This window comes from Sebastes umbrosus, chromosome 11 (genome assembly GCF_015220745.1).
Source record: "Sebastes umbrosus isolate fSebUmb1 chromosome 11, fSebUmb1.pri, whole genome shotgun sequence".
In the NCBI taxonomy this organism is placed as follows: Eukaryota; Metazoa; Chordata; class Actinopteri; order Perciformes; family Sebastidae; genus Sebastes; species Sebastes umbrosus.
The window spans coordinates 21581130-21605611 of record NC_051279.1 but is presented as its reverse complement, the minus strand read 5'-3'; the positions used below and the strand labels follow the sequence as shown (position 1 = coordinate 21605611).

Sequence of the window (24482 nt, the reverse complement as noted above, 5' to 3'; positions counted from 1 at the left end):
AGCGTGTCAAGCCAGATTTTAGGAACCAGCCAGATTGGAAACTGCAGCCGAGCAGCCATGCAGCTGGTTGAGAACAGTAGAAATCAGCCTCACAGAGACTCTGGTATGGCTTGGACATGCAGGCCACTTCCACTCAACGCTGCAGGTACGATTGAATAACCTGACTGACAGACTGGTTTACTGACTGGTGTTGGAGTAGCTTACTGTTAAACGTATTGCTTGACAAGACTGACTGTCTGGTTGATTTAGCAGTAGTCCTGTTTGACAACAGTTCCCCACTGGGAATTTATTTACTTAAACTCATCTGATTTATGTTGAGCTGTGAGTCCATTAGGTCCCTTTTAAAAAGACCTTGTGTCAGTGTTTTGCTGGTTTATATTGACTCTTTGCTGAATGACTGAGTGGTTGGTAGCCTTACTGAAACTCTCTTTCCACAGATATTTGTTGTCTCAGTGTTGCTGGGTTATCATATATTATCTTTTCTCCACCTGGATTTGTTCTCGAGGGAGAGTGGATTTGCATGAGTTCTCTTTTATGTCTTTATGAATATTAATGTAGCCTGTTTTGTGTCATGATAAATGTATGGAGTGCAGTACGAATGACAGACTGGTGGTGACTGAGAGGTTGTTTGAGTGGGTGTTTTACTGTATCAGCTATTCTTTCAGCGGTGTGTTTAAAAGGGTTGATGAAGCAATTTTCCTTTTTTTCCCCTTATCGCCTTTTTTTAACCCGTTGATTTTTATTCTCCACGACTGCGTAATGCTCCTTTTCACAAATTAACATCATTGAATGTATTGAATAATTAATGTATTTCCAGCGAAGATACAAGACATATTGATTACAGATTTCTCGTTAACTATGAAGTCACATTTTGACCTCTGACCTCTCTGTTTGTCCCTCTCTCTTTTTCAGAATATGACAGCCAGTTAGCCCCAGCAGGAGCATCTGAATCAGGCATGGCGTCGTCTTCCTTCTTGGAATCCAACCTCAATCACTCGGCAGCGGGTGGCGGTGCGGTTAAATCCCGGTCTGGGATGCCTGGTGGTACCGGCGTCGGTACCAGCGGCTCTGCTGGAGGCCTTGAGCGGCCCTCAGGCTCCATGGACCGGGTTCTGAAGATCTTCCATTATTTTGAGACAGGCAGCGAACCATGTACATGGGCTAGTAATATCCGGCACGGAGATGCTACAGATGTCAGGGTAAGAAAGACGCACGAACATTTCTTACCTTTCTAGCCCTTTCTTGTCATCATTTCCCCTCATACTTCCTCTTGTTTCAACAGGGTGTTATCCAGAAGATAGCAGAGATCCACAAATTGCGATGTGTGTCCTCTCTGGGCCTCCGTCTCACCCATCTGCACTCTGATGCACTCCATTGGTTACACCCTGATTTGGGCGTGTGTCACGTCAGGGAGAGATATGAGAAACAGCACCCCCAGGAGGAGTGGAGGTAGAGTTACAACAACATTCAATGTTTTATTCTCACTGTCTGCTCCCAATCCCCCATGTCTTCCCTTGTCTCACTTTTTCCATACGGGGTACGAGAGGTAGCTGTGGATTGATACTTCTCGGTTATCAAGTGGGCACCCTCCTTCTTTAAAGGCAGGGTCGGTGATCTTGAGAAACTAGCAAGAGTACACTAGATTTTAAAAATGATTCAACCGAAAAACCCAGCCCAGTGTTGCCAACTCTTTTCCAATGAAAGTAGCCAGAAGTATTAGCATCTTGTGGAAAAGACTCTGGTGACGCACAATGAGTGCATGGGCAGAGTGCACGCAAATAGGTAGACCCTCCAATCATTACCTTTGGGCTGAATGAAATGATTGGACGGGCTAAGATACCGCCACAGATACCAATTTTTTTTCGTTGTTTTGTCAGAGCATTTGCTTTATTGATTGCTGTCGGGATGTAATGGAAATTTCAACTAATATAACAAAAACATGTTTCTAAAATCTTTACCAACCCTAGCTTTAATGTTCTGCTAATATCAAACAGCAGGCCAAGTAACATAACATTACTTTATTCTCCTCAGAGGCGGACAAGAGGATGATCATTACCACAAACATGTCATCTTTATAAATGCCCTATTGGGCTCTACAGGAGCTACACTTGTTTAAACTCTGCCAACCAAGAGTATTTTATTAAGCCTACCTTACAAGCTACAGCTACATAACATATGGTCCCAATGAAACCATTTAATACTTTCAATAAACCTGAAACCTACTTAGGTGAACTACTTTATACAGGCAGTAAAAAATATTTCCGCTAAGTATTTAATATTGCTCCCTTTTACCGCGCCTCCTGTCTTGATTTTCTTGAGATTTAAAAGCCCTCACATAATTGGTCGAGGTGACTTCATTGCATAAGTACATGACTTGCATGCAGTGAGTAGTTGTTGCTGTTTATTATGCTTTATTTATTTTTTTGTGCTAAATTTATAATTTATTATGCTGATTATTGAACTATAATTTATAGAGCCTTATTCTTCCCATGTATTTGATGCAGTAGTGTAGGGGTGGGCGATTTTTGGCCAAAAGCTTCTATCACAGTATATTTAATTTTATATCATAGTAATGGCATATATCATGATATAGTAAATTTTGGTAAATTCAATTGAGAAATGGTTTTAAATAACCATACCATACTTCATCACATTTGATTATTTTCCTCTTTCAATTGGAACTTCCATACAAACAAAAACATCTGTCTCACACTTGAGTTAAAAACAAAAGACTCAGACTTTCAAAATGGAAGCTTTAAAGGTCCCATATTATTAAAAAAAAGTGAGATTTTCATGTTTTTTTGTCATAAAGCAGGCTTAAGTCCTATATAAATACTGTGAAAGTATCGAAACGCTCAATCCACAGGGAAATGCACACAGCCCGTATTCAGAAACTCTACATTTGAAACAAGCTGTCAGGATTTCTGTCCATTTGTGATGTCACAAATATACAATATTTAGACCCTTTACACAGATTTAAACGTAAACATTCTAAATGTGTCCCAGTTTATTCCTGGTTGCAGTGTGTATGTGAATGTCATCAGCTGACAGGAAGTACACATGGACCCAAGCTGTTGCCTAGCAACGCAATTCTGTTGCAATTTTGTCGAAATGCGCTAAAACGGAGCGTTTAAGACAGAGGGTTAATACAGGCATATTCAGGCCGACAGTATGAGGAAAATAAAGGCTTTTTTGAACATTACAGCATGTTAATATGTTCTAGTAGAAACACAAAATACAAGTATGATCCTGAAAATGAGCAAAATATGGGACCTTTAAGGTTCCTGAGAACAATAATTTCAAGTGTTACAGGTTTTAAGGTTTACAGATGCAAATAAATACCAGCCTGTTAGTGCAATATAAAAATCACACAAATTTGTATTTAAGGGTATACCAAAAGAAAAAAAGACTTGAATTTTCCTGCAGGATTTGCTCATCTTTCATTTCAAAAAGCTGTCAAAATGAATTACAGTGTGCAAATGTCTGGTAATCATGTTATTTCGTTATTTCTCATCTTGGGTTGGTTGGGATTGGGGATGCCTCCTCCTGCCTGTATTTACAACTTCACTCCATGTCTGTCCAAATCACATTACCTTGTGAGGCAGCTGGATTCGCGAGGTCACGTGTGGATCACAAGATCACGCGATAATTGCTGCCATGGTGAAAATGGCATTGCCAAATCTCTACCGGTGGACACATTTCTACCGTCGCACAGTATATACCGTCAATCGCCCAACTCTACAGCAACCTAATATGCCATATAGGGATGATCTGCTCTGTTTGATGAAGGGGAATGAGCTACTAGTCGTCTATTTTCAACCTACACTCAAACTATGCTGGCTCTCAGCCATCTTGAGTTGATATTGTTAACAGCTCTCCTTACAATTCAGTTCTTTGTCCTGCACTCGACGTGTTACACCCAAAGTCATTAAAATTGAAATGATTTCAAAATGAACGAGTTGTTCACACCGCTAACATGCAGCCGAGCAGCTCTGCCAGTTGTTGCAGCTTTGCCTCGGAGGGCGGCAGAGCTGCAAGCCCACAGGAGCTTCTGCTGCTGCCAAGCTATTGTTAGAACAGCAGAAGCAGCCCAGGGGATGGACTGACTCTATCGCACTCCTCTCTCGCGTGCTTCTCTTCTGTCTCGTGCGCCGCTCGCAGTCGCTTTTTTTTCCACTTTGATCTTTCTCTCCATCCTTCTTTCTCTCACATCTGTGTTTTCTTTCTTATACAGCTCTCTCTTTTTCTCTCAAACACGCATCGTCTTCTCTCTTCTCACACTCTTCTTTTTGGTTCATTCATTATAGAACGAGGATGTTTTATTCATTTTGTCTTCAGTCTTGATTTCCTTTTGTTATCTAACTACAGGCCTGTCACATCACAGCAGCTCGGAGCTCACTGCTCTCCTGACCCATTTCTCTCCACTGTAGTCACTGCAATATGTCAGTCATAAAATAACAGATCACTATAAACAATGATGGCCCATCTGGGTACTTCTGTGGCTCAGTTAACTGGCAAGTGTAACAGCAGGAATCTCATCATACTTTATGGTATTACAAGGTTATCGCTCTCAGTTAAATCACTCTCAGGAAAATATGAAATCACTTCTTACTGTGCCACCAGACAGTAATATAGTGAGTAGAAAGGGCATCTTCAAATTTCAACACTATGTTTCAAGCCCCTGTGTTGGCAAACAGCCACCCTGCTGAAGTGACTTTGAGCAAGACTTGGAATCTACTGCTCCATGGGTGCTGTTATGTAAAAAACATGTGCTTTAACCCCCCCTGTGAAGGTAGAGCTGGTGGAAAGAAGAACATAGTGCAAGAAACAAGCACAAGAAACTCGTCCACAGCCACAGTGTGACGTGCATGACCTGACTAGTTTCTAGCTGCATACAGCAAAACTTGTGTGTAGCAGAGCCGTGTCATAAAGCTAAAAACAACTTCTTGATTTTTATGCCTCCACGCCGGCGACAGTGTGGCCGGAGGCATTATGTTTAAGGGTTATCCATCCGTCCGTCTGGTCCATTCACGATATCTCAGGAACACCTGGACGGAATTTCTTCAAATTTGGGACAAACGTCCACCTGGACTCAAGGATGGACTGATTATATTTTGGTGGTCAAAGGTCAAGGTCACTGTGACCTCACGCCTGTCCCATTCTCGTGATATCTCAGGAAAGCCTTGAGCGAATTTCTTCAAATTTGGTACAATCGTCCACTTGGATTCAAGGATGAACTGATTTTGGTGGTCAAAGGTCAAGGTCACTGTGACCTCACAAAACACGTTTTTTGGCCATAACTCAAGAATTAATTTGCTAATTATGACAATTTCACATAAATGTCTAATAGGATAAAATTATGAAGTGATGACATTTACAGACATGGATGTAAACTGCAACTTGACTGGTTGATGGAGGCATACAACCACAAGGCGATAATTCTAGTTTAAAAGAGCCTTTTGGTGATATGCAACATTTATCTATAGTTTTTTTTCATTATCTCTAAACAGGTGTGGGATTTTTCTAATTCAGACCATGTTGTGGATTCTGTGGTATTCGCTCACATAACCATGGTTACGTCTAAAATTCCATACTTTAAAATGTATTGAGGTCTGTGGATGCGTCTGCTGTATGTATGAGTAAGCGTGCTCCTTCTGTCTCTATACCTCAGACAGACATTGGATTTGGATGCTGCAGGGTATTTCATTCTGTGTGTGGGTGTGTGTGCTGCCTGACTCACATTGTCTCTGTCATTCTCAGGTATGAGTTGCGGATGCGGTACCTTCCTAAAGGTTACCTCAGCCATTTCTCTGAAGACAAACCCTCTCTTAACTACCTCTATCACCAGGTGAGGCAACACGGCAGGATCACATAAAAAAAAGGAGACTGAAAGGTGTCCTCCTTATGAAATAATACTAAATTTAAAAAAAAAAAATGTATTAAATGATATCTATAATTTTCTTGTCATACATCATCTGCTCTGTCACTTCCTCCTTGTCGCTTTTATGTCTAACAAGGCAAACATACCTTGAAACAGATAACTGAAAAGGTACTTAACTGACACACTTAATTTTGCTTTTACATGGGACTACTGTATAACTTCATCTTTACAGCAGTGTTGACATTGAGCCTCATTCTTAAATTTGATCTTGATTAAGAAAAAATCCTAAGAAAAGTCTTCGTCAGATTCATGACGTGTTCTTAAACTGCAGAATTGTTAGCACCTGTGTTCTTATAATGATGAATCCTCGTAAATTGCTGGCGCCAAACTATTGCAAAGCTCCATGAGGACACCTCTTGGTTGTCTAAAGCATCCCAAGAGGCCCTCGTCACTCTGCAAATAGATGTACATGGTCCTGGAAGATGTGTTCCCTCCTCAGGGCACAAGCTGCAACATCTTGCAGCAGCAGTAAATATGCCATTGTGCGAGTAGGCCTATGGTGCAGAAATGGTCCTTCTTTAGGCCTATAAATAGCATGATCAAGCACTAATTATTGGATGGCATTCCAATTAACATAAATGATGTGAATTGAGGTTAGTTTAGTGTTTTTATTTATTTATTTTAAAAGACCATAATGCTTTGTAAAATAATGAAAATGATTATTAAAAAATATTAGAAAAAGATAAAAAATAGTATTGTAATTTAAATCCTATAATATTATACAACTGTAGAATTGAAGAAAACCGAATAACCGATTGCGTGAATTCTGTTCTTACCTAAGAAAAAATCCCAAATAAGAAAACACTGATGAATGTCAGAGTCTTTGTGAAAACTGCATAAGTGTTTGTTTTTTATTCTTCTTAAGAATGGTAAATGAGGCCCATTTTTCTGTCACTCTGTGTTTCTCCAGGTAAAGAGCGACTACATGCTACATATAGCTGATCAGGTGGATCAAGACATTGCTCTGAAACTGGGCTGTTTGGAAATTAGGTGAGAAACACACACATTAGTTCTTATGCCACAAGCATTACACAAATCAACAAAATGATGCTGTTTACTCAAACAGGTTCTTGACTATTAGTTGCTGCTTATATCAGAGACGTTTTCCTGAACTAAAGAAATCTATTGATGACGATTTAATATTGTTTCTCCTTCTCTCTGTTAATTACACAGGAGGTTCTTCAGAGAGATGCCAGGCAACGCCCTGGATAAGAAATCCAATTATGAACTTCTAGAGTAAGATTGATTTTATCTGGTCCACACTACATTGCCTCTAGTTTAGATTTAATGTACTTTAACAAATTGTGTGAGGGTAGAGTTCATCTATTTAAAGATAAATATTATGAATCTGTTGTTTTTAGGAAAGATGTTGGTTTGAGAAGGTTCTTCCCCAAAAGCCTGCTGGACTCCCTCAAGGTGAGGCTAAACTACTGTTAATGTAGTAAACGGAGTCAGTGACTTTCATCTGTCTGACTAACCGCTCAGAGTCTCCTATTTAACTTCCATTGCCAGATAACAGAAGTGACAGTGGTCTTTGGGAATCCTAGTCCCGCTTAGTCGCCTGGATGACCTAATGGCTATTTGATAGAGCAACCGACTGACTGGCAGAGAGACTAACTTGATGACTGAATGGACGTCTGGCTGAATGTCTGATAATCTGATTGTCTGGAATTAAGTTAAACGTCCTGTTGTCACTCGCAGTGTGCTTTGTCATTTCTTGGCTCTGGACCAACACTTTACCCTTGGAGATGGTTTTTTTTCTCCCGCTCTCTATCAGGCGAAGACTCTTCGTAAGCAGATCCAGCAGACCTTTAAGCAGTTTGCTAACCTCAACGATGAGCAGAGCATCCACAAGTTCTTTGAGATACTCTCTCCCATCTACCGCTTCGACAAAGAGTGCTTCAAATGTGCTCTGGGGGTAGGGGCAACCCTCAATTCATAAAGACAAAAAGTGTTGCGTGTATATACTGTAGATAGATAGACGTACTGTATTGTTCCCAAATTGGGAAATTATTGAAAAATTATTATGCTGTTCTCTACAGCAGAGGTTCTCAAACGTTTTGGGGACATATGCTTACTACCACTGGAACTATTTGTATTCTAAAACCTGAATTTCAATTTGAATCATGTTAATACCACTTATGTACTTTTAAACAGAGGGTGATTTAATTCAAATTGCATTTGGACTCAACTTGTCAGCATTTATACTTTTTCAAGTAGTTGCTCTTAAAATGAATCCAGATATTAAAATGTACTTGTCTAAATCTGACTTTCAGTGCTTCAATTTAAAAATAATGAACTTATTGCTGTTGTCGATCATATCAGAGTTTCTATTGGCCCAAAGCTAACGTGGGTGGGAGTAATGGACACAATAAGCTTTGTTTTATTGGTGCAAATAGTCCCCATCTGTAGATATGAACTTTATAATGATACAGCACAATTTTATAATTTCTAGAAAATTATTTCGCGGACCCCCTGGCAGAGTGCCACGGACCCCACTTTGAGAATCACTGCTATACAGAATGAAAACCTTTCTCTGCCCTAAAGGGCATTTCTTAGTAGTGAAAACGGATGAGAACATTATGGTTTATGCTGTCAGCATTACATTTAAGCCAGTGTTTGGTTAATAAAGCAGATGATGTGCTATATTAATGCTGTATTTCTCCCTCTGTCTTTCTCTCCAGTCTAGTTGGGTAATATCAGTAGAGTTAGCTATCGGACCAGAAGAAGGAATCAGCTACCTCACAGATAAAGGATCAATGGTGAGTATGCACTCAGACAACTCATCTCATAAGGTCTAACTTTCAACTATTAGTCATCAGTAAAAGTGTAGCTGTTATAAAATTAACTTTCTTTCAATATATTCTTTTCAATATTATATTATGTATACACCCATACGTTAGTGTATCTAATCCAGCTAACAGATGATCCAGTTCAGAATGTTTTATGAACTTGAGAAGTCTTTCAGCACTACTGTATACTGCAGTAGTGTTGAATGCTTACTGCAGTATACTGCATGCTTTTAATTTGAAGGCCAGAGTGGCAATCAACCATACTGCCCTCTACTGGCTTTCCTCTCCAGTAGACAGAGTTTCTCTTGTCTTGCTTAAATTGCAATGTGTCTTGAAATGCCAGTGTTCAGGCAGTTTTTGCTACAGAACAGAAACTATGAGCTATAAAAAGCCATATGTGTGGTGTCACCAGGTGATGTGATTAGGGAATCTACACAGCTGTGCTGGCTGCCGTGACAACTCAAAATGCAGGAAACAGCTCCACACCTGTAACGCCAGTGTTTAAATTGAGTTATTAAATTTCAATGACAGCCTGTCAAAATGTCTACAATTAATTGAATAAGTCGATTATGAAGCGTGTCCTGTTTGGCCTTCATAAACACATTAAAATTCACTCTTGATGACATTGTCTTTGTCGTGCTCAATGTTAAAAGACTGATTCTCTGTGGTTGGCATTGGTGTTTGTAAAAAAAAAAATAGAAATACATGACTAACTGGTACCATGGAAAAAAATACGTCTCAACCATAGAAATATAATATTTCTGTGGTCTCATTGTGCAACTGTGCATTCTGGCATGAATGAATTTCCACTCAGCTGAATACGTATACATACGTTATATGTGGTTTTTAATATTTCTGTGTATCTGTCTTTGTCTCTGCAGCCTACACACTTAGCTAACTTTAACCAGGTACAGTCCATCCAATACTCCGCTTTGGAAGAGAAGGACCGGAAAGGCATGTTGCAGCTCAACGTAGCGGGAGCTCCAGAGGTGAAAACACGCACATACACACTTTGTTTACAATTTCCTTGGCTTCCCATTGCGTAGGGTGGTTCCTAGTAAACACTATTACCTGTTGTCTGGATATGAAGTTTGCAGTAATACCTCATATTGTATTTGAATTTGTTAAGTAGTATTGTAAACATGAAATAGTGTCTGCTTGTTAAACATCGTATTTGAAGTTGTAGTAACAAATAATCTGCAGGAAAAGCATGAAAAGATGTAGGGAAAGAAGGAAATGGCACATGGGAGGGTGAAGGCGGCTGTTGCCATCTGCACTTGAGTGTCGGCGTGAGTGTGTCTGTCGAGAGTGGGCGTGTGTTCGCAGCAGGCCTTACTAGTGGAAAAGCATGTGTGCATCAGTGCTAGAGTATCTGTGTAGGGATGTGTTTGTGCGTGTGCACTGGTAGAAGTCGTCGTCCTTAATAAAGCTCTCATTGTGTCACTGTGAAGCAACGCTCTGTCCCACTAATCCACTGTGTGTGTGTGTGTGTAGCCCCTCACAGTCACCACGGCATCGCTGACTACGGCAGAAAACATGGCTGACTTGATTGACGGCTACTGTCGGCTCGTCTCCTTAGCCAGTCACTCCTTCATTGTCAGAGTCCACAAAGGTAGGACGCACAACTACTCTTACATTTATTTTGTGTTCACTATACACCCACATTTTGATATTTTCTTGTCTATTGCAGCATTATAATGGTTCAGTTGTGTGCAGCTAAATGATGATTGTGATCATTCGTATGTTGTTTAGATGGTAACGGTATCTTGAAGCAAAGAAAAGACCAACTTATACTATAAATAGTACTCAAGTTTGTAATTGCTGTCAGCCATCTTTCAGTCCAGGTCTGATTGTGGCTGACGAGGCTTTACGCTTGTCACTTTGAATAGCCAGCCGATGTTTTAGCTCGTCTTTGCTAAAAATAACTATGGCTACAAAGAAATGGTTACAGTGCCGTAGCTCTAACAGTCTGTTCTGTGTCTAATTCACGTGTTTTTGTGTCTGCAGAGGGGGACAGAGCTCTGCCGTCCATCCCCAAGTAAGTCAACAGACTCCTTTTGTCTCATTAGTCGCTTTATATCAAGTAAAAACAAGGTGATGTCCTGTGAGACTTACAAGAGATTTAGGCAAGGTTCATCATCCAATTTCTTCCCTTTAACCAGCACAACTTTGTGTGTTATCTTACATTTTTTTTTTATTTAGTGGTTTCACTCATTTTGTTTTGCACTTCAGAATCTGCTTTGAGGGAAATTTGAATGGGAATTTGTGCTGACAGTAGTTTTTTTTTTGTTATCTTGATGATCAAATTTTAATTAATTGAATTGCCTATATAGTGGATATAACATTCTTTATAAGATATAGGCTGTGTCTGAAGTCTGGAGCTCTATGTTAAGGACTATATAGTGAGCTCATTGAAAAACACTTTCGGACACTACTCGGGTCAATCTGCGCCTTTAATTACGTCATTGCTGTCGCCCAATTTAAACATACCAGATCAACATCGGCTGGTAGACCATCCATAATAAATACAGACATGCATTTTTGTGAGAAATACATAGTTATCTTTTTTTTGGTGAGTTTTCTCAGGTGGATCAAGAGCTAAATGCTCTGAGTAAATTTAAGTTCCCCCTGGTAAACAGTGATGCAGCGTACATGTCTAGGGCTTTTATTGTGAAAGGTAAAAATGGAAGGAGTAAAGCGGTTTGCCCTGCCATTGTCACTGTTGGGGCAATAAGCATATTTTCTCAAATTAATAAATACAAAGTACTTTGTGGCCATTTGCATGGTGATGCGCTGCTCTACTAACCAAATTGTTTTTTATTTTCAATCCACAACTCATGGATTTGTATAAATTGCGCTGCTTTTCCTTCAGCGCAATCCATGATGGTATACAGTGCTTGGTTAGTGACCATCAGTTGTACACTACTTTTGAGTCCACTATATAGTGTATAAACTATACATTTCGACAGCACTACAGAATGGCGAACTCACTATATAGTGTACTGTTTAGTGAGTAATGAGTGATTTCGGACACAGTCATAGACTCTTTTGTTCTTAATTTTCTATTGCTTGACATTGTAAAGCTACACACATGACAGGATGTGGGAGGATCCTCCATTCCTCTGGTTGCACTACTAATCTTCATAGCTGCAACTGGAAGCTTTAGGTTCAGGTTAATGTGAGCATAAAAACAGATTTTCTCATCTCTTATCCAGAGTTTCAAATCATGAGCGGCGGATGGAAAAACGGATGGACGGAGTACGGACCCGAGCTGTTTGTGTCTCAGGTATAAATCCCCCCCGTCTCACTTTCTCCTTTTCCTGTTGGTCTGTTTGTCCCCTGTTCATTTTCCTGTCTGTCTGCTGCTGTAAATGTCATGAATGACAGTGACTGCTAACAGTTAGATAAAGGGTTCATAGATATGTGTGCGTACCCTGTTCCCGCTATAAAGCCTCATCTGTGTGTGCAGTGAAGAGTCCTTGTCTCGCCAGATGTCCCCATGGAGAGCTTTAGTCACTCTTCCTCTGCCCTGACTGTCTACTGACCTCAGACGAACTCACAGTCACACAGAATTACACGGAGCTCACCTCAAATATAGTCATTAAATAATATCTGTCACCTTATTTGTATAGCTTTTAACAGTAAAACTAATACTTCTTTCCCTCTCTGTGTGTGTTTCATGCTGCATGTGGCTTCTGCAGGTCAAACTAGTGGCGATGGTAAACTACATTCTTTCTATTAACCGTCCTAAATTAGTAACTCAGTGGAATTCCCGCTCTACATTTAGCGTACTGTATGTGTGTGCTGTATCTCTGTATCTGCCTGTAACTGTTTCGGCCTTATCCGTGACTCAACCTGTTATTCTTCAACTTGTTTCTGTGGAAAGAATGAACGTTTCCATCCCTCCCCTTTCCTCTCCTCTGTGCCTGTGCCTCTCTCTCGTACTCTTTATCGTACTCTTCTGTCCTACGCTCCTCGTGTGCAGCTCTTTTCTAGTACATGAAAGTTTAAATTGCTCTGCATGTGTTTGGAATCGGGTATGGTGACGGTCTATTGGAAAGGTACATCTGTCTGATGATGGTGTGTTTCTGTTACTGCTGCCATTTTCACTGTTTTTTTTGGTCTGTGAAGCAGTGTATTTGTTTAATTGTTATATTGTTAGCGGGGGATCGAAGTATTTTACAGTAACGAGGGTTGTAATTGCAGTTTTTCCTTAAAAATTCAGGTGATGCAAAAGCATTTGGATATTGAAAATGGGACTTTTGGTTTCTGTTGTGGCAGATAACCTCCAAGTTGTAATTTGAATGCTGTCTGGAGCTTGTTGCATCAAAGTAGAGTTTTATATGTGAGCTTGTTGTCAACTCTTTCTCTTTTATCTGTCTTTTTGTGTGTCACCAACTGAGAATTAATGTGTCTTCTTTTTTCCCTCCCCACTTTTCTCTGGCTCTGTAGAAACGGACGACTACGCTGAGATCATAGATGAGGAGGACACCTATACCATGCCTTCAAGTAAGTACACAGACTTGCACACAAACATTGTAGACAGCTAATGTGACAAGTGGAGACACAAAGTGACAGGTCATCATTGTGCTCTGCTGATCAGTGGACCCTTTTAGACTTGTGCAGCGTACTGTGTGTGCATGTGAGTGTTAGTTCACTTGTGTGCAGGTGGAAAGGTTGGCGAGGTGATGGGGAAAGAGGGACAGGTAGCCTTATCTCAGGTCTGTAGAAACCATGAATGTGTGTGTGGAGACAGGTGATTTCTGCGTGTCTCTCCGCCTCACCTCATGGTGGTTTATATTCAACGAAAACATCATCAACTGACAAGGCAGCACAATAATTAATATATTATTTAATCAAGTGATTGTGAACTGTGGTGCAGCCCAATCAACATTATTCAGAGTACGGAGAGTATCTTGAAATGCTTTCAATGAGCTGTTTTAATGATACGTTGGGCCTGATAATAAATTTATTCAGGCTTCAGCTTTGAATTTTTAGACTGGTGGATAAAAGGATGGCAGGCAAAAATAATGACTAAGGCTTGAATGACTCTACATTTTCCGCGGTTACATGTCGCCGTCTTATATAAAAGGGGAAACCACTTGAACCGCATACTGTCTGTTTATTAATAGGTCTGCAATCTGTATTTGTTTCAGCGAGTTGTCACAAGCTTCCCCAGGCTGCTTTGAGACTTCCCCGCTTCTCATTTCTCAGTTTATACATCCTCGATTCCTTTTTCTCGCCTCCTCACCTCGCGTCTTAGTCACAAGGAGACACAAGGAGTCGAGGCAACGGGCATTTAATAAAATGAGACATCCTTGCTCCGGAGCCGTCATTTTTAATCAACGTCAATTAAATATGATGTGTGTCACAGCTGCATCATCTGTCCATTGTTTCGCCTCCTTTATTTGTCACAGGTGCCGAAAAGACTTCCCCAAAGGATGCACCTGTGCATCCCAGGGCTGGTCAATATGGCCAAAATCTTCTATCCCGATATAGTAGATTCCATATTTCGATAACGATATGTATCACAGTATAGCATGTTTTCTGGTAGTTCAATAAATAAATAGTCTATATGAAAAAGCCACATGGTAAAGCCTATTTTTGGATTCTCCTGTGTGAATTAAATACTTGACAAATGAAAAGTACTGAGTATGAGTTGAGTTTTCTCATTTAATTAAGAACTTTAGTGCAAAACGAACATAACAGCTTCAACTGAAATTATAGAGAAAAACATTAATAAATAATGCCAGCTATGCACTGACTATGTTTACATTTATGCACACAATTACAGAGTAATCAGATTAAGGCAATGGTTTGATTTAGACTAACTGAGTTTGATCAAATTTTCTGAGAAATTTAAGTTAGTATATGCTTATTATCAATTTAGACGACGTAATTGTGTATCGCGATATCTCGATATATGATTTTCATCACGATACGATTCCATTGAAAGGTGATAAATAATCATATTTATCCCCCAGCACTAGTGCATCCTTGCTCATAGCTCCTCCGGCAAGCCTCCTCTCTCTTTGAGATGCATATTAGGAATTGAGACGTCCTTCGACTTGTCACGCCGAAATCGATTTCCACGTCACAGGCAGGAGGACGGAGGAGAGAGAGGAGGGACAAAATAGAGAAATGAGAAGCGCATATTATCTCGCCACAATGTTTACGTTACAGTAAATGTTTTACAAAACGTCCTGTTAATCACTATTATGATAAGTGTTCATCTTGACAATCACAGTAATGTAGAGGTTTTATCTGGCCTTAAGACTCCTGAAGGATATCTCTGCAATAGCACATGAAAAATGTTCTGTGAGAGTAAACATAAAGAGGGCCCGCTGTGCTGCTGTTGCTGCTGAGTAGTGCCAGTTCACCAGGTTTTAAGAGTGTTGTTTATACTAAGCTCACAGTAACGCTGAGTGGTGATGCTACATAGGCAACATTTAGAGGCAGTGGAGCGATATCACCTTAACGTATGATGGAGAAAGGAGCTGGGATGTTAAGTTACTCCCAATTTAACCTGCCTCTAAATGTTGCCTGGGTATCACAAGTAGTTGTTCCATGCAACCACATTTCAACATGGCTTTGCTTTTTTGACCATTCATAAATTAAAGCTTTCACCAAAGTCCCCGTCAGTTGTAAACACACAAAAGCATAAAGAGAGAACAAGCTACTCGAAACAACACACAGAGATAGCTAGAATATGTCCACTCTAAACATCATTGTATCCATGCCGTCTGTTAAACATGTTGCATGACTTTCTTAGACACGTAAATGACTGATTTAGTTAGAAGTTATCTAGTAAGATCAAACCAGCCAAGGTCACGTTTAGCTGTTCATGTCTCGACTGAGCGGTTTCATGGTTTCAGTGTCAGTTTTGGATTTGTTAAACAGCAGGTTGCCAAGCAATAAAAGGGGTCCATTTGGTGTTTAAGTTGTGTTCGCATTATAAAGCACATCTTTAACGAACTGTTGAAGCTAGCAAGGGGTGGTCGATGATGTGCGTGTTTGTTGTTTGCTTTTGTAGTACTTAACAAAAACGAACCTTCTTCAGACAAAACATACCAAAAGGCTTTAAATATCCTAAAATAAGTGATTTTGGATTTTTTTTTTCACCTACAACCATGACAATTCTTAAAGACTCACAGTTTATGGACCTCTGTACTCACAGCTAGTTATTTCTGTCTCCTATCACTAACCCATTTTCCCAGAATACTATGGACTAGATCAAGGTAATGACTGGACCGTACCATAAGTCTGGATGTATTGTGATGGCATTTTGATTTGGTGATTGTTGTGTTCTTTATTTTATGTTTGCTTGCAACTGTAAAATAAAACAGAATTTATTTCTCTACATATATATACCCCCGTTGATTTGACTCCCCCTCTGTCGATGTTTGATGTGCTGTCAGTTTTGGGCTGAATTGCTGGTAGCTTCAGAGCTGAACCCCAGTTGTTGGACAAGGATCTTGCTGTGTATTTTTAATGTTTAATTCATTTGTGCCCCCCAACTGAAAATTTTAATTTCCTTCAGTGGAATAGATTATATTTTAGTAAAAAAAATCATAGTCCCATGTGCCCAAATACTAGATATAGTATGATAAGAAGAAATGTCTGTATCTCAGAAACTACAAGGGGCACAATCAAGTATTTGGTATCTATGATCTCATAGCAAGTTGGTTATCAAAGATATGCACACATATGCAGTGTATAATTTCATATGGAAACCATTTAATGAACACATTGTTAGCAAGTGTTATTTTTCAGGTGATCTAAAAAATTCAAAGTTGTACTGTTAGATAATTGCCCAAAGTATGTTCGTACCAAGACATTTGACCAATCAGAACAAATGTTGTGTCATTTTTCCTTATCATGCTAAATATGGTCTTTGGGCACAAATGGGTTAAGAAGAAAAAAAAAGGGAACAAACTGTATTTACTTATGTAATTGCAAAGATCAATCGCCATTTGACTTGCAGAATAATGCAAACCATTGAAACTCATTTACTAACAACTAACATCTAACAATTACATGGCAGCAGTTCAAAAACATTTTATATATATTGTTTAACCAGGCGAGTTGACTCAGAGCAAGTTACTATTTACAACTGTGGCCTGGAGGAGGAAGTGCAGTCAGAGGGAAGGGTTTAAATCTATATATACAGTGTATGGTTTTAAATAGATGCATTTTAAACCTAAACCACTAACAAACTGTGCAGTCCAACTCCATTGTTTAACCATAATGATTGTAAGGTCAGGTTACATGGGCGACATTTAGAAGCAGGGCACACAGGCATTAATTATGGCCAACTCTACATTTCTGTTACTGTATGTTGCAACCTCGTTTAGTCTCTTTCCCGCTGCAGGCATTTCTTTGCCCAGCATAGTTGTCTCTAAAGGTCGCACATGTGCTGGACATTTCACAACCGTGAACAACATAAAAGAGAGATTTGTGAAATCCTGTATGCTCATGTATGCTATATCCATATGCTGATTACATGGACAAAGTCAGGTCAACAGTGTGAGCAAACCACCAGCCTCTCAACAGCCAATATTTCACAGACATTTTAATTCTTATTTTCTTAAAACAGAATATGAAAATCATTTTACTAGACTCACTTGACAGAATATGACTATAATAACAGAGATACAAATTCCTTTTGGACCAAGCAAATGTACTACTGGTCCTAAATCAGCCTGTGAGCTTTTAATCCCGCCTGAATGTCAAACTGTTATACAATCCACCTGACTTTATCCATATTACATTTGATTTAATGTGGAAATTCATGTTCATATCTACATTGAGTGTTACTGGCAGTTGTTCGTCTGTGTTAGATGGCATGTCTGGCTGTGGTTTGCTGATGCTGTTGTTGCATGCTGTTGACATTGAGCTATGCTGATTGCTATAAAACTAAGCTTGTCAAAGTCGGAAGGTGGATTGTTCATCTGGAAGTTAATTTGAATTGCAATGATGGCACCAGATAGTGTTGTACATATGAAACTGATAGGTTTGTTCTACACTGTGTGGTCAGCTCTGAAATGTTTCCATTCATAAAATGACTGGAAGAATTGTTTCAGAAGTTGATAATCGACACAATCAGTTGTACGTTTTCTGCCGTCACAGGCAGATTTAATCAAACTGCACACTGTAAAGGACTCTGACAAGCTTGGTAAATGCAAGGGCTGACTAAGAAGTGTATGTGTGGGCACTGACGTGTGTGTGTTTGATCTGAAGGTCTTCTCTGTTTGTTTCTGTTTCTCTGTATGTTTATGTCTGTGAATATTGTGTGTGTATATAGCACGAGACTATGAGATTCAGCGAGATCGTATTGAGTTGGGACGCTGCATAGGTGAGGGTCAGTTTGGAGACGTCCACCAAGGAGTCTACATCAGCCCGGTATGTACAGCAGTCTCTTTCTCACTCATACAAGCATTTAATACCAGTAGTTTTGATTTATGGTAGCTTTATATCTGAATAATCTAATTTAAAATAACCCACTATAGGTGGTCCTTTACCTGTAAGGGGTTGACAGGTTGCCAATCCATGCAAATTTTGCAGAATTAAACCATTCACTCACATGAAAAACACGTCTGTAGATACAAAAATGGTTCATCTTTTTACATTTAAAGGCAAAGAAAATCTGCTACTGACCTTATTATACACGAGCGTGTAATTAATGCAGCCTCTTCCTCACCTCTCTTGTCTTTGTTCTCTCTCACGCTCTCCCTGCAAAGTCACTTTGAAGACAGACTAAAAAGAATGAACTGAACTTGAACCCACATCACAGTAGCTGCACACATAGTATAGTTGTAACAGAAGGAAATGATGGGAAGGGCTTGCCCCTGAATAACTATGATATACTTACAACTCTCATAATTTAATTCCAATAGGTGACGCACAAACCTCTAATATTCTCTGTGTATTTGAATAGGGTTTTTTTGAATTTCCTGATTATAGATGCTTCTGTTGTAATCCTGATCGTGTTGTTTACGTGGATCTGTTTCTTGCAGGAGAACCCGGCCCTGTCTGTGGCGGTGAAGACGTGTAAGAACTCAACGTCGGACAGCGTCAGGGAAAAGTTTCTCCAAGAAGCATGTGAGTTCCTGCGTTTTTTACTCACTCTCAAGAGTTTGCAGAAAAACTTGCAAGCTGTTTGTGAACTGACCTCCCCACCACCACCACCTTCTTCTTTCCCTGCAGTGACCATGCGTCAGTTTGACCACCCCCACATTGTGAAGCTGATGGGAGTCATCACAGATAATCCAGTCTGGATCATCATGGAGCTCTGCACACTCGGAGAGGTAGGACATCTGCTAGTTTACATGGGTGTGTGTTCCAAAGCTTAATAAAGTCATCACAGAGACTCTTGTACAGTATATACAGAGAAACTAAGGCTCATTTTACACTGTGCGTTAAAAGAAAGATGGAATTTATCGGGTGAAAATTAGATTTTAGTCTGGGTGTAAATCCGATTATAAAAATATCATCTGCAGTGCAAACAGGTTAACTGCGTTTGAAATGGATTTTGAGTGTCTACAGTATGTCACATAATCAATAGCTCATTTTTGTTTTCCATTCCGTTTTTCTCTTCACTTTGTACCTTAGTAGTGTATTATTCTGAGCTGTGTTGACTGTAGGGCTGCAATTAATGATTATTTTCATTGTAGATTAATCTGTTGATTATTTTCTCGATTAATGGATTAGTTGTTTCGTCTATAAAATGTCAGAAAATGGTGAAAAATCACAATCACTGTTTCCCAAAGCCCAAGATGACGTCCTCAAATGTCTTGTTTAGTCCACAACTCAAAGATATTCAGTTTACTGTCATAGAGGAGTAAAGAAACCAGAAAATATTCACATTTAAGAAGCTGGAATCAGAGAATTTTTACTTTTTTTCCTTAAAAAATTACTCAAACTGATAAATAAATTATGAAAATAGTTGGCGATTAATTTAATAGATGACAACTAATCGATTGATCGTTGCAGCTCCAATTGATTGTAGACTTTGGTGAACTTTGGTGTCTTCTTGTAGCATGAAACACAACAAAATTTGGATGTTTGGGGATAAAAATCCAGGGGAAAAAATAGGAATAGGTATTTTTCTGTGAAAATTTAAAAGAAAATGAACATCTTAATGGAGTTCTTCACTAATTTATAAGTTGAATTTACTCTGGTTTGAAAAACAATTTGTATAACGTTTATATTCTATTTCTGTTTGCATTCGTTTGTGATATTGGTTTTCTTAATGAGGACATTTTAAAGGCACATCTGAGCTCATGATGCAGCACAATATGTAGCAGAACAGTAGAAAACTGATCATCTACTGTCTAAGTTAAATACACCCACATGCTCCATCACACATTCTGGTAATGACAAGAAGGATGATGTCCCCGCTAATTTCTCTTCACATAGTCCCTGTCTATTGTAGCAATGGCATAGCTTGTTTTTTAACTGTTTAAGTAACTGTTCCTCTCTTTCTACCCCTCTATCTCAATTTCTCCTTCTATTTCTCTTTGTCTCACTCATTATATCTCTGTCTTCTTCCTCTACTTTTCCTGTTTTATTTCATCGTTTCTGTCTTCAATGTGTTGCTCACTCCCTATCTCTCTCTCACGTCCCTGTTGTCTGTGTTTTTTTCTCTAGTTACGGTCATTTCTCCAGGTGAGGAAGTACAGTCTAGACTTGGCCACTCTCATCTTGTACTCGTACCAGCTCAGCACGGCGCTGGCATATCTGGAGAGCAAACGCTTTGTACACAGGTATGCATTACTAAAACCCCATTATACCAGAAAATTATGAAATTTAATGTTCCATTACAAAATGAATTGTAGTGCTAAGTGGCAAAATAACATTACATATGAAATTGTGGATGGATTCACCCAATAAAGACAGAATATTATATAATATCTTCATTATTATTATTTTTTTTTTTAACTTCTTTTACTGGTTTTAAGCCACGTGTCTTATTATTTTTTTATTGTTCAACTGTTGGTTTGAACTATTATTTGATTTGTTTTTATTTTATTCTTTTGGTTTTAATTCACACATCTTATTAATTCTTACTGGTTGGTTGCTAATCTTAATTATATTATTTTTTATCCTTACATCTTAATGGTTTTAATTCACACGTATCATTTATGTGTCTGTTTTTAAACTGTTTACTTATGTCTGATATTTTATCTTTAAACTGTCAATATAGTGTTTGTGGCTGCCACTTCTGTGGTTGCTCACGCATTGTGCAGAACATTGTGCTTCCACCTGGAATGAGATGTGCTACATAGATAAAGTTTGCCTGCTTGCTTACTATTTATTTATGGAGAATACATATTTTCTGTAAACCACAGCCCAGTGTTGCCACCTACTGGAATAATTACAATGAAAAATGTATGCTCTGCTTAAAAAAATAGACATATTGTGATATGGGGAAACAAATATTGTCCCCAACTCCTAGCATGTAGATATCTCATAAAGATTAAGGGATACTAGCAATCTTATCCTTTTTATCTGTTTTTCCAGAAGCTACGTGAGGAATGTAAATTAGTACTTCATGTGACAAGTGTCTGATCATGTAGATAAACAGAATTAATGTCTAGGATTTCCTCTTTTTTTGGTTTCGTCCTCCTCAGGGACATCGCAGCGCGAAACGTGTTGGTATCGACAGTCGACTGTGTAAAACTTGGGGACTTTGGTTTGTCTCGATACATGGAAGATAGCTCTTATTATAAAGGTAAATATAACACCTCTATACTACTTCACCGTCTCCTTTTAACTGTCTTTAACACATGGAAGAAATCGCCATTATTATTGATTGGACAGACATGAATTGAGCTGGTCATTGAAGTGCAACACAGCTGTCCTGATTTCTGTTTTACAGCATCTAAAGGTAAACTGCCTATTAAATGGATGGCTCCAGAATCCATCAACTTCAGACGATTTACCACGGCCAGTGACGTCTGGATGTTTGGTAAGTTTAAGTCTGTGTTGTTTCCTTCCTTTTTAGTTTTATTAAGTTTTAAGTCTGTATTGCTCTTTAGTCTCTGTCTTTTTGCAGCATTTAAGAGCCAAAACGTGTCTGTCTCAGACTCATAGCGAGTGAGTGTTTATGTTTTTCCGTCGTTCCATAGGCGTCTGTATGTGGGAGATCCTAATGTTCGGCATCAAGCCTTTCCAGGGTGTGAAGAACAATGACGTCATCGGCAGGATAGAGAACGGCGAGCGACTGGCGATGCCCCCTCAGTGCCCTCCTACCCTCTACAGCTTGATGACAAAGTGTTGGTCGTACGATCCCAGCAAGAGGCCACGCTTCACCGAACTAAAAACACAACTCAAGTACGTAATGGAGTGTGCTTCGAGAGTGTGCGAGTGTCTTTGTGTGTCTCCGTAAGTGTGAGCAATTTGGGGTTCGGTGTCTTGTTCAAGGACACGGATCACCAACGCTCTTATCTCTTGAACGTCGTGAGAATGTTAAATTATTATATGTATATATGCTTAACTCAGCTGAAGAAGCATAAAATGTTGGTTTCAAGTGCACCAGGCGTTTTCTTGTCCCTCATAGTAAGTTTTGGGTGTAATGCATTGAGTGAAGGATGTTGGAAGAATGATATGAGTTGTGGAAAAAAAGATAAAGTGGCACATTTTTTACATTCTGTTTATTATATTTTCACATAGAAATTAAAAAAAATATAGAGACAGCCTCTCAATAAATCATCCGCAGTAACACAGCCCATCTGGATTTCTGCGTAACAATTATACTACTTTCAGTTCTTAAAATGTTCAGTCTTTTTATAAGTGAAGTTGTGATATTTGATCAATGTCCCAGTCGGTGTTAACATAAAAATTTGTGCCACAGTAAATTATATTTTCCAGAGGGGAAGTTTCCTTACACCTTCCTAACAGCAGGTGTCACTGTCTGTATTACTTACTTACTTACTTAGTCCTTGTTGTGCCTGGTGGCACATAGGGCAGGGACTAAGGATCTCCACTCATCTCTGTTGTTTGCTTTCTTCTCGATGCTGTTCCAGCTGTATCCTCTCGTCTTCATTTCTCTTTCGATGGTTCGCCTCCAGGTTGTTTTGGACCTCCCTCTTTTGCGTTTTCCCTCTGGTGTCCAACGCAATGCCACTGTTGTCATGTCATCAGACGGTTTCCTTAATACATGTCCAAGCCATCTCCATCTTCTTCTTATCAATATTGTTTCCATGTCCAAGCACCCTGTCGTTTTGTGTAGTTCATGGTTTGTAATCTTCCTAGGCCAGAATATCCTCATGATCTTTCTGAAGCGGGTATTGTGAAAGCTGGAAAGCTTGCCTATGTCTCTTTCAGTCATTCTCCAGCACTCAGCACCATATAGAAGGACAGATAGTACACAGCTGTTGTATAACTTTATCTTGGTGTTTCTAGTTATATGTGTCGACTTCCAGATGTTTCCAAGTCCACTGTCTGTATTAGTCATGGTAATCTAACAAGATGAATGGAGCAGACAAAGAGCTACAGCAAATATTATACATTTAAGGGTATAAAGACAGAAGACAGCAGGCAGAAAGACAGTGATTTTATCCAGCTGAGGACACATTTCCATGCTTTTTTTTCTTATTTGCGTTGAGATGATAGATTTCAGTGTCTTAGCATGGAGGTGCTCTTTTCTATAAAATACTACATTCATTTTTAATCATCTTTAATAGCGGACGTGAGGCAGCGGGGAAGTCATTTCCTGTGTTAAAACTATGTGTGGGGAGAGGATAGATGCCATAGATGTTGTATTAATGTCACTCCAAACTGAATCTTTGGATAAAAATATATATATTCTAATTTTCAACATAGTTTATGAATATCCCAAACATGCAGATTTTTGGAAGCAGTTACTGTTACATCCGTACTGGATTAATGATATAGGATGTAGGGCTGGGCAATATGGCCAAAATCTTTTATCACGATATAGGTAAATTTAATATCTTGATAACGATATACTGTATATGACAATATAGCATGTTTTCTGGTAATTCAATAAATACATAGTATATATGAAATAACTACATGGTAAAGCCTATTTTTGTATACTCCTGTGTGAATTAAGAAAAGTATTATGAGTATTTTCTCATTTTAAAAACTTGAGTGCAAAATGAACGTAACAGTTTAAATGAATTTATATTTTAAAAAAAAAGATATTGTGATAGAAACAATATAAAAATATATGTACGATACATTTTTAATCGTTTTGATGATATATTGCCCAGCCCTAATAGGATTCCTGGTACATTTTTACCGTTCCTACATGGTTCAACACCCTCAAATTAAATCTGAAAGTCAACACTTTAACCTCATAGCGATTGTTTTGTTTCCAAATGGAGTACAGAGCCAAAACAAAACTGTCCAAATACGTGACAGACTGCACTTTACATCCTGTTTGGGGCTGATGAAAGCACAGTTGGCATGGTAACAGAGATGTGATGATGACGGAGATAGATCAAATGAGATATCTCGGTCACGCCTTGCCTCCTTGTTAAATGATACATCACTGCCTTGTTACTAGATTTGCCTGCAGACAGATTTGCCAAGAGAGAGAGATTGTATCTATCAGGAGACAATGTGCCGGGCGTGTTGTGATCAGATGAGGCAGAGCTATAGACAACACTGTACGCAATTTAGCGTAAGTCACAGAGTAAATCGTCACTGTGATATTCCCCTTTAAACAGGAGGGGATTAAGCTATTCATGAGTCATATATTGTCATATGGATAACTGGGC

At 39.1% G+C, this 24482-nt stretch overlaps 1 protein-coding gene and 1 long non-coding RNA gene across 7 annotated transcripts in view; one reads left to right on the top strand and one right to left on the bottom strand.

The window, feature by feature from the left end:
• Positions 1-24482, top strand: part of LOC119496638 (focal adhesion kinase 1-like) — a 79747-nt gene that overhangs the window by 25232 nt on the left and 30033 nt on the right. For 3 of the 6 annotated variants that reach the window (XM_037784082.1, XM_037784085.1, XM_037784078.1), the window contains 22 exons: positions 913-1199; positions 1283-1449; positions 5761-5848; positions 6852-6931; positions 7115-7177; positions 7303-7357; positions 7719-7859; positions 8626-8703; positions 9615-9722; positions 10228-10345; positions 10741-10771; positions 11949-12019; positions 12435-12452; positions 13186-13242; positions 15951-15971; positions 18038-18135; positions 18750-18834; positions 18940-19040; positions 20383-20498; positions 21366-21466; positions 21614-21703; positions 21864-22068. In XM_037784082.1, coding sequence (XP_037640010.1) covers positions 957-1199; positions 1283-1449; positions 5761-5848; positions 6852-6931; positions 7115-7177; positions 7303-7357; positions 7719-7859; positions 8626-8703; positions 9615-9722; positions 10228-10345; positions 10741-10771; positions 11949-12019; positions 12435-12452; positions 13186-13242; positions 15951-15971; positions 18038-18135; positions 18750-18834; positions 18940-19040; positions 20383-20498; positions 21366-21466; positions 21614-21703; positions 21864-22068 — 2135 coding nt within the window. In that variant the 5' untranslated portion in view covers positions 913-956. The remainder of the gene's footprint in view (positions 1-912; positions 1200-1282; positions 1450-5760; positions 5849-6851; positions 6932-7114; positions 7178-7302; positions 7358-7718; positions 7860-8625; positions 8704-9614; positions 9723-10227; positions 10346-10740; positions 10772-11948; positions 12020-12434; positions 12453-13185; positions 13243-15950; positions 15972-18037; positions 18136-18749; positions 18835-18939; positions 19041-20382; positions 20499-21365; positions 21467-21613; positions 21704-21863; positions 22069-24482) is intronic. The other 3 variants (XM_037784086.1, XM_037784081.1, XM_037784080.1) reach the window with 2 other exon arrangements.
• LOC119496641 lies at positions 1717-12300 on the bottom strand. Its single transcript, XR_005208754.1, has 4 exons — positions 12290-12300; positions 9168-9171; positions 2018-2023; positions 1717-1831 (listed from the first exon to the last, which is right to left on the bottom strand). It is a non-coding gene; the product is annotated as an uncharacterized LOC119496641 (long non-coding RNA).